Genomic DNA, 16,443 nt, shown 5'->3' with positions numbered 1-16,443 from the left:
AATTAATTTAAAAACAATGATTTTCTACAACAAAGTTGTGAAGAAGACATGGAAATCAAGTCCGTCTAATGCTAGGGTGGTACCAGGAAATCATTACACACAAAGAGGTGTTGGCAAATCAGGAAGGAGACGGTGGCGCGTGCGGACGTGAAGCCCTGCCGTGGCGTGACGTCAGAGCATTTGCCGGCCAGATGGCCAGCAGGGCAGGGCAGGGAGGGCCGGTGCGGTGCTGCAAGATAATATCGCACGGCGCACGCCAACCCGCTGGGTGCGACTTCAAAACCAAGTAAGTGCACCCGACCTAAATAACATAGTTGAGCTAATAAAAAGAAAGAATTAAGCTAGGAGTCCTTTTTATTGAGCCATATATGTCATATGCCTATGGTCAACTTTGCTAAACTAACTGTGTAATACAATGCGGTCAAAAATAATCAGGGCATGAACAGTGTGCATCTTGAATATTATAATTTTACACTAAATATAGGATAAAAATCCGTAAATTTAAATCTTATTCACATCATAACAAGTTTGGTCAACTGAAAGGTCAGAAATAAATATGTCATATACCTACATAAATATTCTCCCTTAGCTTTTTAAAGCACATTGTCGACTTTTCACGCGCATAACATCAGGGATGCGTAATAACCACTACCCGCTCCCTATTGTTTTTATTTGTAACTAAATGGTAATTACTGTGGTATCATCGGTCAGTAAGTGATTTTGTGTTTCAACCATATGCTCAGTTATTTTGGGGGTCTTGCCATCATAAAATCATGATTATTTCGATTAACAAAGAATAGAATCTCATATTATTATGCTTATGTTTCACCATCTACTCGTATGTTTTTTCAAGTTCCCTGCTTTTTTATAGTCGTCACTTATTTTTGACATAAATAAGGAAAATCCCCTTATAAAGGTTGTCAAAATAAATAATGAGCTGCCACTTGTTATTTTTCATTGTATTTACTATTATAGTATATTTTGCTCACGAATGTTATTGCTATCCCCGTTGTGAAAATAAGAGGTGACTCGCAAGCGATTTGTACTCATGGCTAGGCCGCCAACCGTATTTTCGTTTTGAAAATTACATACAAGGCGGGCGAGATAACTAGACACCTGGGTGACATTTGTCTTTAGTACTGAGTGCAAAAAAGTAATAATGATATTACCAAAAATATTTCTTTTCTTCCTCTTTGCTATCAGTATTTTTATAAATTAGCTCGATTAAAAAATAATAAACCTCGCCATACTGCGCAGTTTTAATGGAAATAATTTTATAAAGAAAATTGTTGCGAGAACGTAAACATAATGGCTCCACTACACGTCTGGGGATGCATCTGCAGACGTGTAGTTGCGCCATAATATACAAGTAGCGCTCCGATAATTGAAATTATTCTGGTTATCTAAAAACCCGCATGCGAAAAACATACTTACCTACCAGAATTTTGTTATATTGTAATAAAATTTATAAATATTTGTTTATATGTATAAGTATTCAAGTACCTACTTGTTAAAGTAGTAACTAAAAAGTATGTGATAAAAAATATTTACTGTTAATCGTCTGATAATTCTTCGATAAAATTGCGACAGACTTTTGCTAACGCTACAAAAGGACGAGAGCGGGGCCTCGCGCGGGGAAGCGGGGGAGGGGTAGATTTTTCGGCCAGGTGTCTAGAAACTTTGCGCGGGTTGTAATATACTATCTAGATTGGCATTATAATAAAATTTGCATAGGTATAACTTAGTACAAAGTGAAGTATGTTTTTGTATAACAAAGGTAGAAATAGCAAGTCCCTTGATTGACACTTAACATAATAAAAACAAACGAAGCCCATATTTCGATGTAATCTGCGTCCCTGCTTTCCGATAGACGCTTCCTGCCCCATCAAGGGGAAATATAATTTATAAAAAAACACATTTTTAATAGGTAGGTACTTTGAAGGGGTTTGAAATGGAAGTCAACAATGGTTTATTTGATTATCACAATAGATAATAATTGTTGCAGTTAAAGTATGAAATGATCACGTTCAAGTCGTTTCCATCTTCGATGGTCGCTTCACGATTATTGACTACTAGGAAATCCAATAAGCTATTATAGAATTAAGTTTGATTCATGTGCCATCAGCTCAAGGTAGATTATACAGGGAGTAGCAAAAGTAAACTTTTGGTTTTTTTTTAATTTTGGAAAAAATATGCTTTTTCATATTAAAAAGTCGACGTGACCACCAAAATCCGTTGAACAAAAGTTTTTCAGATTGACCCTTGACCCCCTGAGTCACCCCCTTTCGGCTTATAAGCTTTTAGTATGTATCACCCTTAATTGCAAATTGAGACTCTAGTTTGTGGGCACTTATCGATGACATTAATTAATGTTAGTAGACCACAGGGGCAGAAGAGACAGAACGTGGACTATATTACTTTATACAAAAAACCTGAGAACAAACAATGGAGACACTATGATTTACAGTCATTTTACTATGAGAACTAGATAAGGCTATAATTGTATAGGATTAGAACCTGTGTATTAGTGATGTAACGAATATTCGCATTCGCATTCGCATTCGCGAATATTCGCATATTTTTGGATATTCGCATTCGCATTCGCATTCGCAAAATTTTGTGCGAATGTTTTGCGAATATCAGTACTTACTAGAAAAAACTATTTGAAAATAATGGTAGGTTAACAAAATCAAAATCTTCATCTACTATAACCTTTTTATTACAAGTTACCCTCTTAATCACATTACCGGTCTTAGTTTATCACATGGTGTTATTTATTTACTTTGGGACATGAAACTTTAGATACAGTGAAGGTGGGTTTTTCCGAAAGGTTTTTGTCGAGTTTGCTACATGTTCGTATTTTGTCACATTATCAGAACTGGTTACATACATACATACATACATCCATCCTGACGTCCCTCAGCAGGGACAAAGGGCCTTGAGTAGCTTTCTCCATCTGGCTCGATCTTGGGCAGCGGCTGCGAGATCCTCCCACTTCATTCCCACAACTTTTGCCTCATTCTCCACAGAACGTCGCCAGGTTGTTTTTGGGCGGCCCCGTTTACGTTTTCCGGTTGGCTGCCAGCTGAGCACTTGCTTCGACGGGAATTCTTCGGGTCTTCTGAGGGTATGACCCAGCCACCTCCATTTTCTTGTGAGGATTTCCTGTTCGATGGGTTTCTGCTTAGTCAGCCTCCACAGTTCCGCGTTCGAAATGGTTCGTGGCCAGTAAATCCGCAAAATTCGCCTTAGGCATTTGTTGATAAATACCTGTAGCTTGCTGGATAAGTCTTTCCGAACGAACCATGTTTCGCAACCGTATAGCAAGACTGACTACGTTAGACTCGAAAATCCTCACTTTTGTACGCCGGGTCATGACGTTAGAGCTCCACACCGGCTTTAACTGGGCAAAAGCACCTCTAGCTTTGTTTAGACGGGTTTCGATGTCCATGTCTGTTCCTCCTATTGGGTTCACTACTCCCCCGAGATAGGTGAATTTCTCAACCCGTTCGACATCTTCGCCATTAATTTGGAGCGGCTGGTTATCAAGGGAGTTAAGACGCATCTCCTTGGTTTTGCCTATATTGATGCGAAGGCCCTCTTTCGCAGCTTCCGTGGCTAGGTCGTTTGTCTTGGACTGAAGGTCAGAACGTTTTGTAGAGACTAAGCACAGGTCATCGGCAATCAGAATCGGCATCGGCATCAGAACTGGTTGGGTTATTGTTATTCATGTAAGGTCGCTTACTTTAAGCTAAAGGATCAACTTTAACCTCGCAAAAACATATTTCGTAATATTGCCTAGAACTGCCCAGAAGTACTTTTACACACTTATGTGATATTTATAATTCCACAGAATTGTTTATTAAAATGTTTCAAGATTCGGAATTACCCTAGTCAGCTAATTCCGGAAAATACAAAAAAATATGAGCTAGGTTTTTTAAACTCGCAATGTAGTGAAAAAAATCGTCAATCTTTTGGATGAAAAAACAATCATTTAAATATATAAATAACTTAACTGATTTCATAATAACTGATGTGCGGGTAATTCCGAAAATGCCTAAATTAGTTTCTACTGCCCTGAGTCAACCCAAGCGAGGTAGAAGATTAAGTTGCCATCAAGGTGAATGGTTCCACAGTTCAAAGTACCTATGGCTACGTTTGGAAGAAATCGCCTAAAATCGGAATTACCCGAAATTAGTTAGCCGACTTCACCTTAGTTAATAGTTTCATAAGACCTAAATATAAATAAACTCTTTTAAACAAAAGCGTATTTTGACATTATAGTGTTAGAGCAAGACAGCCATGGATTTAAATACGTTTAAATGTTTCGTGTAAGTCGCCCTTAGAAACCGCACGTACACAGTCGCGTTGTGTCTTAACAGTTACGGAGCTTAATAAAGTGTAACTACTTTTTAATAAAAACTGCGACTAGTATTGGCGATAGTCGGATTCTGAATGCGCCTAGAACGGAAAGTAGTAGTTCAGTACGAGACTGCCACCAAACCATAGAAATGGCGCCAAATTTGAACACAAACTGAATATTCGCATTCGCATTCGCATTCGCGAATATCGATATCAGATATTCGCATTCGCATTCGCATTCGCGAATGTCCAAAAACACACATTCGTTACATCACTACTGTGTATACTATCTAAATAGGTGAGTTCTCTTACAATAGAAAAATAAAGTTAATATTTCCTTAATTATAAATATTGTGTCTTACTACTGGGCAATGGACCCTCCCTGGGTTTTCTTCCACCGTTTACACCTATGTATTAATTAAATTATGTACTTACATAAATAATAGTACTTACCAAAAAGATTATATACAACATTAACAACAGTCAAACATATAACACCAGTTTATAAGGTCAAAACAGCCGTCATGTTGTACAAAATCGATTTGGCTTCCATTAAGTAATTGCCTAAAGCTAAAACTCCGATCGAGGGTTCCGAAACCATAAAACAATATTATGGAGGTAGGTATTTTATGTACTAATAATAGTACAGTTTAATGTAATAGATAAGTGATTAAAAAAGTTATAAGACATGTTTTCGTTGTCTGTAGGGTCGCTTCACAAATGTGGTTCATACATAAGTACCTAATTCTCCAGAGTAGATATAGGTATTATTATAGCCAGTTTCTTCCTGAAGTAAATGAATCTAATCATGAATTTAAGTTGATCTGAATGATGTTCGACAGATCAATGCAATATTGGGAGCAATGCCGGGATTCATTAGTTGTGGTTGTTATGGTTGGTGTTCAATCATAAAATAAGCCGATCGCAGTGTGGCTGTTAATACTTAAAGTAAGCTTAACTTGTCGTTCTCAGTTGTACGTTGGTAACTTTAACTGGCAGAAGTACCTATTACCATAGACAAAAGAAAAAGAGTAAAAGTACCTACCTCTTACATTCTCGCGGGCAAATACTATTAAATACAAAATGTGGATCTACAAACCCTCATAAGTTAATTTTTCTATCCCTGTAATGTGTGTTTTTCGTTCAGTGGGTGGCTATGAGTTATATGAACAATTATTAATTTAGTGATTCTACAAAATACAGTCAGAAATAAAGAAGTGAAACATAACTTTCTCTACACCACAAGATTGAGTGCGGAAGGAAAAAAATATGTAGCAGTTAGCGTAAAAACAATGAACTTTCGCACCAGAGTTGATTTGGTGTATTTCTGGAATAATTGAATCCGTAGAAGTGAATACAAACAGTGACCGAGTAAAGATGAGAAATAATTGAGTTGCCCAGAAACATCACACTAGACAACGTTCTTACGACGATGTAGACGTTAGTTGATTATATTTATGATGATGATTGACGAATCTTAATTATTTATTTAAGTATTTCTTTGAAAGCAGACAGCATGCTTAGTATATGTAGAAGATTAGGTACTTATATATCAATTAAATAATACATACGCCAGTAAAGTTTTTTGCTACTTTCGTAGTTACAGACAAGAAGTAATAATAGAAACAAAAGACATTTAAACATTTCTCAATGATCAATTCCGTCGGATTCGGGAAAGTGTAGAAAACTCTCGGGACACATCGCAGAAGTTGTGTGTTCCAAGGATGTTGTTTATTGTGGTTGAAGCACACGAGAGCTAGCGGAGTTGGTAATTGAATTTAGTAAACAATACGTCAGTGGGCCACGCGCCGCACGCGGGGCACGCACCACACCTGCTCGCTAGACGTGATTTCGGGTAATGTATGGGCTTCACTGTTGCTAATCGGTGTAAGGGTACTTTCTCTAAGATCAGACGAGAAGATAACAAAGAAGGTCTAAATTTCTTCATCAAATTTCCCAAATTTACATTCGTTAGGTAGATAGATACGGGTTAAGAATTAAGGTAGTTACTTAAGAGTGTATTTAAAAAATCTATTATTAACGTAACAGGCTGTTACTAACAGCATTTTACACGAGCACTACATTTATAATTTAATACATTCCAAAATCAACGAACCCTAGTCATTGATGGCCCCTTTTTAATGGGCACTTTTTATCCGCGAGAAAAAACAATTGTCGCGATCTCTCACAAGTATCGCTTTCACCCGCTGACTGATTAGCCCCGCGCGTCATTGAGACCGGGGTGCCGATATGGGCTGGTTGACCCCACCGAGTTTCATATACATTGGATTCGTATAGCCCTCAGCCCGACTTGAACAATGTGGACTTTTAGAGTCAACAGCAGTTTATGATAAAAGTGAAACTTTCAATAATAGGTTTAGTTTTTTTGTTGGTTAGTGATAATAATTTCATAATACCTACAGCGTTACATACTTTTTTTAATACTACATAGATTATAATATAATGTCCAAATTCCAATGTATGACCCAAATGAAAATTTTATAATGTCTGATGTTGGTGAATGTATGATTTCATTTCATTCTCAGTGGTTTGCGGGCCCTGCATGGGCTGGGTACCTCAAACTCGGTATTTCAAAGGGCTCTGCTAGTTTATAGCCAACCCCGAGTCCACTTGTCACCGTCTGCCATCGCCATATTTTTAGTAATCAAGCACTTGCATGATAAATGACAACATTTCACGCCTAGCTATCTCGTAAAAGTCCAATAAATATAAATATCAACAGACTGAGCGGGATCTCAGCGGGTCGCAGCTTCTGTGTACGCGTCGACAGGAGGGGGTCATTACACAACGACATTACGCTTTTTGTGCCAAGTGTTTTCGTGGTATAACAAGGGTGAAAACGACCCTACAAAACGAATGGCTCTCCGCAGCCTCTGTTTTTTATCATTTGTGAGAAAGAAAAATATTTAGTCGCGTCGAATGTTTATGTGAGTTCGCGGAGTTGATGAAACTTTATTTGTCAACTGTAATGGTGAGGTGTAATGAGTGAACAACATCTGGTACAGTCTAGCCGGACTCCGTGTTTCTCCCTCCGACGCGCAAGATACCACTTGCTCTGATAATTTATTCAGCGGGTAGCTGCAAGTTTACGAGCGCCGTACACTTAACCCCGGTGTCCTCTCCGAGATTGCGCGGGTTCGAAACGTAAATAACGTGGCTTAAGAGAATTTACTCAGTTGAAAGTACGATAATGAAATGAAGTGAAAAGAGAATGAGGGTTCGACGACCTGACAACGACCTCCGTCGCGCGATTAAGATGGAGGGAATACGTTAACGAGCTTTTGTCCAAACCTGATTCGCGGGAGACACTTGCGTAACAAGCAACACTTTCTTCACAGTTTAACAGCATCATGTGGGCTGGATATAATCATAAACGCAATGGTCGGTGCTAAATGGATTTTTGCAAGCTATTAAGCTAAGTGATCTCATAACATTTACATGCCCTAATACTTTTGAATGGAGTAAAGCGTAGTTGCCATCAATCTTGGGGGGTGCGGGTAATGCGGCCGGCATATGGCGAGCCGGCGAGTGGTTCCGCCCGGGCGCCCGCGACTGTGCCCGCACCGACACTCCCGGCTCGCTACAAGTGGACACTGGCCTTTACAACTATTGACAATCGACCCTTTGTCATGTGCTCCACTTGAGTGAGCCATTGTGTTGATACTGTTGTGCTGTGATTCTGTGATACTGATAATCCATTCATGCTTACCTTGGCTCCCTGGCATAGTGATCCATTTGCAAATTACCCACATGTCTACTTAGATGAATATCCAGACTGAGTTAAATGTGGCATAAAGTAGGTATTTAAGAACCACTTATTTAGGTACCTACATAACCTTAGTTCGGATAAAGTAGTTCTTTTGCTTTATCATGCATGATGGAGCTACTGCGATTTTATTATATTATGAGTGCACACACGTACTCATACATTGAGTAAAAGTTAATTCTTTCGGATTTAGGTAAGTAAGTAATAAGTACTGAAAAAATATGCGTCAGAGATTTCAGAGTATGGAATTTATCTAGCAGACTGTAAGTATATAAAATACATGAGGAATTTGCCACCTACCAAGCACATAAGGGACATTATCCGATCCCGAATAGTAGGTTGCTGTTACAAACATAGCTATGAAGTAAAGTGGAGGGGGCGGCGCGGGTCGCGGGGGCGCTAAGTGCCGGGAGGCCACATGTCGTATCGTCGCGCTAATCTCTCGGATTTGCCATCCAATGTCCCTTGCATCCCCCGTCCTACTCCAACCCCACTGCCAAATATACATCCATCTCGTGCGACTCATTGAATATTATTGCTCTATGGGGATTTTGAAAATATGGAGCCGTTTAGCTAAAGCCGTACATTGTATCCAAGCAGTGGAATTATTCATACGCGTCCCGTTGCATTTATCACTTAATGGTATTAGCTATTAGACCGGTTAATCACTCAATATCCGAGGGTGAATATTTCAAAATGTTATGCTTTTAAGTATAAATCTAAATTTTCACTATTTTTCACAATTCTAAATCTACATTTCCTTATCCGCATGTGTACAGAAATCAGACATTCAGTATTCAGTAGTGACAAAATAAGATAAAAGTGGTGATTGTAGAGAAAATTAAAAACAAAGGCCTGAGAAGGCAATGAACAATTTAATTATCATGTGCAATGAATCCAATGCTCAATGATTCAGTAGCCCTGGCAGACATAGCTCTAATCTATTGAAAAGTCAATATCTTTGTAATAATGATGGCAGAGCTGTCAGCACACGCCATACGGCACGTAAAGCACATGTCAAGGCAAGTCACTTCGCTACCACGAAACATTTGCATGCATCCGTGCATCGTGCTAACCCTTAACTTGAAACTCTTAAGGCTCAAACTCCGCCAGCAGCATAACCAACAGCTGAACAGTAAAACTGGGAGAGTTTAGTGCATTGTGGGGTATCCCGCTTGTCACTGCTTCCCCTGCAACCCTAAAATCGGTCTGTTCCATTGAACGGACAGGCGAACAGGTTAACTTTTGTTGTAGAATAAAGCAGTGCATTACTCGGGATTGTCGGCACAAATGTTGGGCATTACAACGCGTTTTGTATTTGTGGATGGGTGATTATTTTAATTCATTAATGCCGTTCTGTTTTTGTTTACACAGTTACCGGTTTCCCTTGTTAGGGTGAAACATCACAGGTTGAAGTAATTTCATAAAGTGAGTATTAAATATGGAACTAGCCATGCAATTTACGAAATTACTCTTTTTTTTCAGCACAAAAACTCTTATCGAACACATAAAATTTGCAAATAAATCCACGGAACGCCCGCAGCGATATTGACTTGTAATAATAACAAAAGAAAAGCGGCTGAATATTTCTTTACAGAGCGGTGCGTCAATACAGGTTTGAAGCATTGCCCTCGAGGTGGCTTTTCGTGCGGGTTTCAGCGGGAGTGCGCGGGGCGGGGGCGGCGGCGGGGGCGGGGGAGGGGTGCCTGGGGACTCGTGTACTCTTCTTGATTACACCCTCCCCTCCGTGCCGCCCCCGCGCCCCGCGGCACAGCCTGCGCCCCGCTCACTCCTGCATACAAGCCTATACGTTGTTGCTGCTATCAACGTAATTCGACTGTTAGTGTTAAGCGGATGGGTTGCTAAGTTATGGCTGAAATTAATTATTTATTCTGAACATCACCGATTTCAAAGTTTTCGACGATTCTACATTTGGTATTTCTTATCCCATTGTGGAAATATAGGTACTTATTGCGGCATGAAATAAGTTAAGTTCAATATAACCTAAGTTATTCCAGTGTGGAACCAACCAACCAAAAGTTGAAATATAGAATTAAACCTACTTACAACAAGAGCAAGACATATTTGCTTTTCAATAACAAGACAGAGCGTCCACCATTTTGAGGTAGAGTAGGCTGTGTCCCTGTGGAAGTCCCTGGGGGGCTACTCTATCTTTGCAATAAACGAAACAACTAGAGCTATCACGCAATCGGCGCGTTTAATGCCACAAGATTGATAGAGTGCTTATCACAGCCACGCTCAGAAACATACTTTTTCGTAAGCTAGAGTGACCCCCCTGCCCCAGGTGTGGCGGCCACGACTCGCCGAGATTCACATCAACTATGCACGCTCCAGACTCGCATAAAAATACATATTCTAGTAGATGCCCGCCCGCTTTTAATACAGCCTCCTAATCACTACGAGACTTCTTAATTTTCCCTTTAACATCCCATTGGATGTAACTTACGGCGTTTAATTTTGTTAGACGAAATTTTGGACGCGTTTGAGTTTGGTGTTGGGTAGGAGCTTGGTTTGTCACTCATCAGTGGATATTTTTTGGTTAGTACTTATGCTGATGAATTTATAAACGATGTTAATATATGTAGGTACTTCTGTACTACTACTATAATAAAATTGCTTCTTATAAAAAGAGGGTAAGTATTTTTGTGTATCCCAAATGCTTGGAATTTAACCCGTAAGGATTTGTGGGTAGACCCCATGCCACAATCTATTTTCAAATAATATATCAAAAAGTTACCTGCCCCGCTAGCTGCTGACTATATTGTGCATAATGTTGAATATTTTTACAATAGATGGGTATATAATATTGATCGCGACGGTTAGCGTAATACGGTGCTACCATACCTACCACGCTGAAAAATCCATACAGTAAGTTCTGCCATTTTGTATTTCTGTTGAACCTAAATCGCTTTTGTGATGGTCTTAGGTCGTAAGTGTATAAACATGTATATAAATTTGTATACAACAATAAATTTAGTTATTAAGAGTTTAGCCACTTGTGTCCTTACCTCCAGGGTTGACTGGAAGAGATCGCGTTGAGGCGATAAGTCCGCCCTTGTATACTAGTCTAGTTTAATTCTCTCCATTTTTTTTTTTTTTTTTTTTACTGTTATACCTATGTATATTGTATACAATAAAGTGTTTAAATAAATAAACAGCTAAACAGGTGTTGCACATCCCCTTTCGGCTTAGTATACCCTTTTTGCAACACTCTGTATACACGATCCATCCGTTTTGCTTCGGAACTAGGTTAGGTATATATTATGTTACTACGGATAAGTATCACTTACTACTACTTGTTGAATAATATTTTATGTCAAGTCAGTCCGTGACTTCACCCAGGGTTCTAGCTGAAAACCAGCGCTATGGTTTATCATAGCACCAAGCTGAGCTAGAACCCGTTTTTGCACCGGAAAGCAACACCCTTGCTCATTTTCCTTTACCTTTTTTTAAATTATTTGTTTTATTATTTATTTTTTGTGTTGTTTCCGTGTGTGTGTCAAATAAATGTATTTTCTTTCTTTCTTCTTTCTTTTACTTATGTGAGCTGCAAATAATAATGTGTATCCTACCTAAGCCCACGTCTGGTACACGTAACATATACCTACCTTATAACACCCCTACTTTTGGCTAGGGGTAAATATAATCCTGCTTACTCTACCGCGAATGCTTATTTCCCTCATCACAAAAATCATCGTAGACAAGGCCCGGGAAAAACATAAAACTTTTCTATTAAATTAGGCCTTACTGCTCTGTCATAAGGTTTTAACGATTCGGCGCCGGGCAAATGGGTGGAATTCGCTGATGATTGATTAAAACTCCAACAAAGGGATAGAACTGATCGCGGGCTTTGTGCGAAGCCCTCTAAGGTCCGCAATCAAACTCCCCACATTACGACTCAAATTATGACTTCTCTCTGATACCGCTTTGTGCTCTTTGTCTAGCAAAATTATAATTTGGATGTCAGAAGTTTTTGTAAGAGGCAAAAGAACGAATGAATGAACCTGCACAGACACAGGACTATCAGGCTAATATTAGAATTTAATGAAAAGTTCGGAGTGAGCTTTGATGAGTTTGAAATTTAAATAAAAACGAAACTTTGTTCGTATGACAGGCTTTCGCCATTAGACCCCATTACCGTCTGAGCTGCGAGTTCTACCTGTTTTTTTTTGTGCTTTAGTCATGAATTGAACAAACTAAAATGTATACTACCAAGTAATAAACCACAAAATTACCACACCTTTAATTGTAGGCCAAATCTAATTCTCAGTACCGAATTACAGGAACACATTTCTACTCCTACGTTTCTACCTATACCTACATGTACAATACTTACCTAAATATAACAACAAATCTAAATATTCGTACTGTAAGTAATTGACTCTCAAAATAAAAAGGTAGTCGACTAAACCCCAAAATTAAGGGGTGATCAAATCATTAGGAGATCCCCTGAGTAACTAGCTATTAAATGCAGTTCAATCTAATAGCACAGCGGTATTCAGGTGGGCGAGGTAACAACACAGTACAGTGGACTACAGTGATGAAGCTACACAGTTTCTGGTACGGGTTATGTGTTTCAAGTATCAGGTAGGCATAAAACATGCAGTGGTAAAACATTAGTACTTATTGAGTTCCTACCTGCAAGGAAACAAAAAAATACAAATGCCCTTTAATTTTTCTTGAGAAAAGGCAAATTAATTATTTTATTGAAATATAAGAAACCCTAGTAAGTTTATAAATGTTCATGCAATATTTGTTCAAACTCATCGTGAGAGGGAGACCTTGAATTAAAAACAAAACGTTATTTTTAACCTTCTGAGAAGAAGGTTAAAAATAACGTTTTGTTTTTAATTCAATTAACACATTTCCTATGGTTTACAAAGCTTTACTCCCGCACCGCAGCTCTGTGCCAAGCTAGCTATGTCCTAACTCCTAAGCACGAGCAGCAGCGGTAGTGAGGGGCGCAGGCGACAGATGTCGCCCCCTGGCGCGCGCCTGATGAGCCCCGCTGCCCACGCGGGCCATAAAATTTGTAGCCATGACTTCGTGACATGCAAGAGATTATCCCGGATAGAAGAGTGTGTTTAGTTTTCTAGCTGGAATTCTTTTGGTGGTTTGTTTCAATGTAGAATAATTTTTTGGGAAAATATTTCAAAAGATGTTATGCAAAACAATATGTATCTTTGATGAACAATAACAGAACCAGATAGAGTATCAGAAAACATAGCTAAATACTAATAATGTCCGCATGAATTTATATATATAGGTACTTAAACACAGCTACGTTAAATGTAAATTTTGTTTGTTTAGTGACAAACCGAGATAAAAGCTTTATTTCAACCTAATAACAACCATCGCAGGTACCAAACTTGATTTGTGAATAAATAATTATTAACTATTACTTAATTAATACTTAGGCACAAATGTTTTAACCGATAATATTCAAAATAGAAGCTCACTTGAAAAGCGAGATGTCGAGACGTATCTTTTGCACCCTATCTTGTTCGTGTATTTTTTATCAATGGTAGGTACACTCTAATGTAGCTTATCATAATGAATTTTCAGCAAGATTACGGTAGACGGTCATATGACATATTATTATAGTAATAGTCCAGTCATCATTATCAGTTCCGTTATTTGATTTTGATTATTTTGGCAATCTTATCTTTATCACCTTTTCTTTTTTATCAAGAAAGAAACCGATTGATACATAATCTGTATTTATATAAGTAGGTAATAGATTTCTAATAATAAGATACCGATTTCTAAGTAATCTGTATTTACATAACAGATTTGTAATCATAAAGAATGACTAGCTGACCTGCTGCGAGCTTTGTTTCGCCCTTAGGTTTTGTTTCCATTCCCCGTCCCTAAGGCTTTTTATATACACTCCCGGGCAATGAAAAAGTTCCAGTAAGAAAAGCAACAAATTACTCCTAAACGGAAAAAACTAAATTAATGGCGCCGTCTGCAATATTTGTGTACATTTAACGGTGCATCAGAATATTACCAACTAATAATGTGAAGATTTTAGTAAAAAAATTCAATAAAATGTTTAAAAAGTTGTCAGTCATTTGGTGTCCCTATTTTGTAAGTGGAACTGTTTTTTTGCCCGTGAGTGTAGTTATTAGTTAATAGTACCTAGTAAAATTCCCAACCTTCGGTATTTAAATTAAATTTCCCCACGAGAAAGAACTACCAGGAAAGTATCCTATAAGCCTAGAAGTGCCTAGCACTGTGGTTTGATGAGCAATACAGTGCAATATTTGTGAAATATATTAAGAAATCGGTGCGGATAGTTTTAAACCGTTGAGATAGATTAACTTATGCTTATCTGGCCGGCTATGCTATATGTATAAGTAAATCAACAGAAAAAAATACCGCTAGATATTATTACGAAGATCCATAGTAATTTAAAACTGAGAGAAAATAAAACGTGGGTAATATCATTTTAACGAAAAACGGTAATGAGCAACACGGATAAGTCAACATCTTACTTTTTTAATTTTTAATTTGATTATACTTTCAATCCTCTACCGAATGTAGTAAGGCGTGTGACTAAACCATAGTTTTATTACTTCTATGGACTAAACACCTTATTAATCTCCACTCACTGGCCACACAGAACCGGAAGGAAGCGTTTGCCGCCGCACGCGCCGCCACGCGCCACTTCCGGTGGTAATGCGATGACATAATACGAGACGTCTCCAACCACCGCCCCCCTTGTTGGTGAAACTAAAAAACTCATGTAAATGTTTACACTGAGGTTTTCTCACAGTGCTACTGTTCTGATGGTTTAACAATGAACTTGCATAATCTACCAACAAAAGTTATGTAACTTTTTTATTTCGTGCTGTCTAGCTTGTGAGAATTCACCAGTTTAGTTAACCTAATACGGATTAATTAGTGGAAATTGTGTTATGGAAATGTTTTGAGAGGCGGAAGAGTCGTACTTGTAGCTAAATCACAACAACAACAAAAAACGCTTAACTTTTTGGCAACAATTCCCACAGTCAGGATCCCGCAGTGATTGTGGATAAACACTCGGGGTTCAGTCGATAATAACAATGTAATATTGCACAATACAATGAAGTTTAGTGAAATAATAACCAGCAGTGATTCCGCCGGCGGCCGCCCGCCCCTGCGCGCCGCGCGTAATCATAGGCTTCGTCACGGCACCCACAGCAGCTTGTCTTGTCTAAGGATTATAGCCACAACAATATGATATGGCTGCTGGTATAATTATTATAATCTGCTACATATAAGGATGGAAATATGTCTCCTATTGACTTAGTTATTATTATTTTCTAAGTGTCTTTTTAGAGAGGATATAGTCTACCTTTAAACTTTGCGATATCATTGAACTACTCGGGTGTAGGCGATAGTTTACGTGTCAATTAATATTACCTACCTACTGTATGTACCTATAGGTTCTGAAAGTTGCCATGCACTCAACACTAGATACACACCTACCTCTAAGTATAAAAAAACAATAATTTGTTAAGTGCGCTTATCGGGTAATAGTCGGCAGCAGTTAGCGCTTGTCAGTCATTGGAATCAAAAAGCGGCACTCCTGTGGAGCACTCAACTTGATTAGGAGCACGAAGCCCTAAGCTGGAGCGTCGCGTGGCGCCGCCGCCGGCACCCCCGCACGTGGCCGGCTGGTAATTGTAGCGTGCGATATGAACATCGCCGCACAAAGCCATCGAAACGCCTCTGCTTTTTAATGCATTGTTGACTGCATAGTTTACTTTGCATCAATGCTCAGAGGGCGGCTGAAAAGCATTTTTAAAATCCTAATATAATCACAGAGTAGGCAGCCACCAATACTACTTACCCTCTAAAGCCTTATTCCTAGCGAGCAGCGCGATGAGCACGTCCGGCGGCGGCGGGTCGAGCGGGTGCAGCGCGTCCGCGGGCGCCTCCAGCCGCGGCTCCAGCACCACGGCGCCCTCCACGTAGCCCTCCATGCCGCACTACGCGCCGACACACTTGTAAACAAGACGCGCCATGCCGCGGCGGCCGCGCGCTGCGGCACCTGTCGCGGCTGCCCGAGCGCCGCCCACCGCCGCGCGCCGCCGCACTGCCGCCGCGCCGCCCTCCATTCACCAGTCATTTTTTACCCCCTGAATCTGATAAACCCCAGGGCGAAAGAGCGCGGGACGCGGCGCGGGGCTCCCCCGCCCCGAACTAATTTGCCAGAGTCGTACGACACACCCCCGGTGCTTACATCCATCTACAATATTACTCTAGCACGTTATCCAGTGCGCGAG

General features: G+C 39.5%; 1 protein-coding gene across 3 annotated transcripts in view; it reads right to left on the bottom strand.

The window, feature by feature from the left end:
- The window catches only part of LOC105380349 (LIM/homeobox protein Lhx3), a 39,173-nt gene extending 22,899 nt beyond the window's left edge, over positions 1–16,274 (bottom strand). For all 3 annotated transcript variants that reach the window (XM_038121196.2, XM_048627456.1, XM_038121198.2), the window contains exon 1: positions 16,008–16,274. In XM_038121196.2, coding sequence (XP_037977124.1) covers positions 16,008–16,140 — 133 coding nt within the window. In that variant the 5' untranslated portion in view covers positions 16,141–16,274. The remainder of the gene's footprint in view (positions 1–16,007) is intronic.
- Between the last annotated feature and the right edge of the window lie 169 nt (positions 16,275–16,443).

This window comes from Plutella xylostella, chromosome 4, assembly GCF_932276165.1.
Source record: "Plutella xylostella chromosome 4, ilPluXylo3.1, whole genome shotgun sequence".
Classification (NCBI taxonomy): domain Eukaryota; kingdom Metazoa; phylum Arthropoda; class Insecta; order Lepidoptera; family Plutellidae; genus Plutella; species Plutella xylostella.
This window is presented reverse-complemented; position numbering and strand designations above follow the sequence as displayed.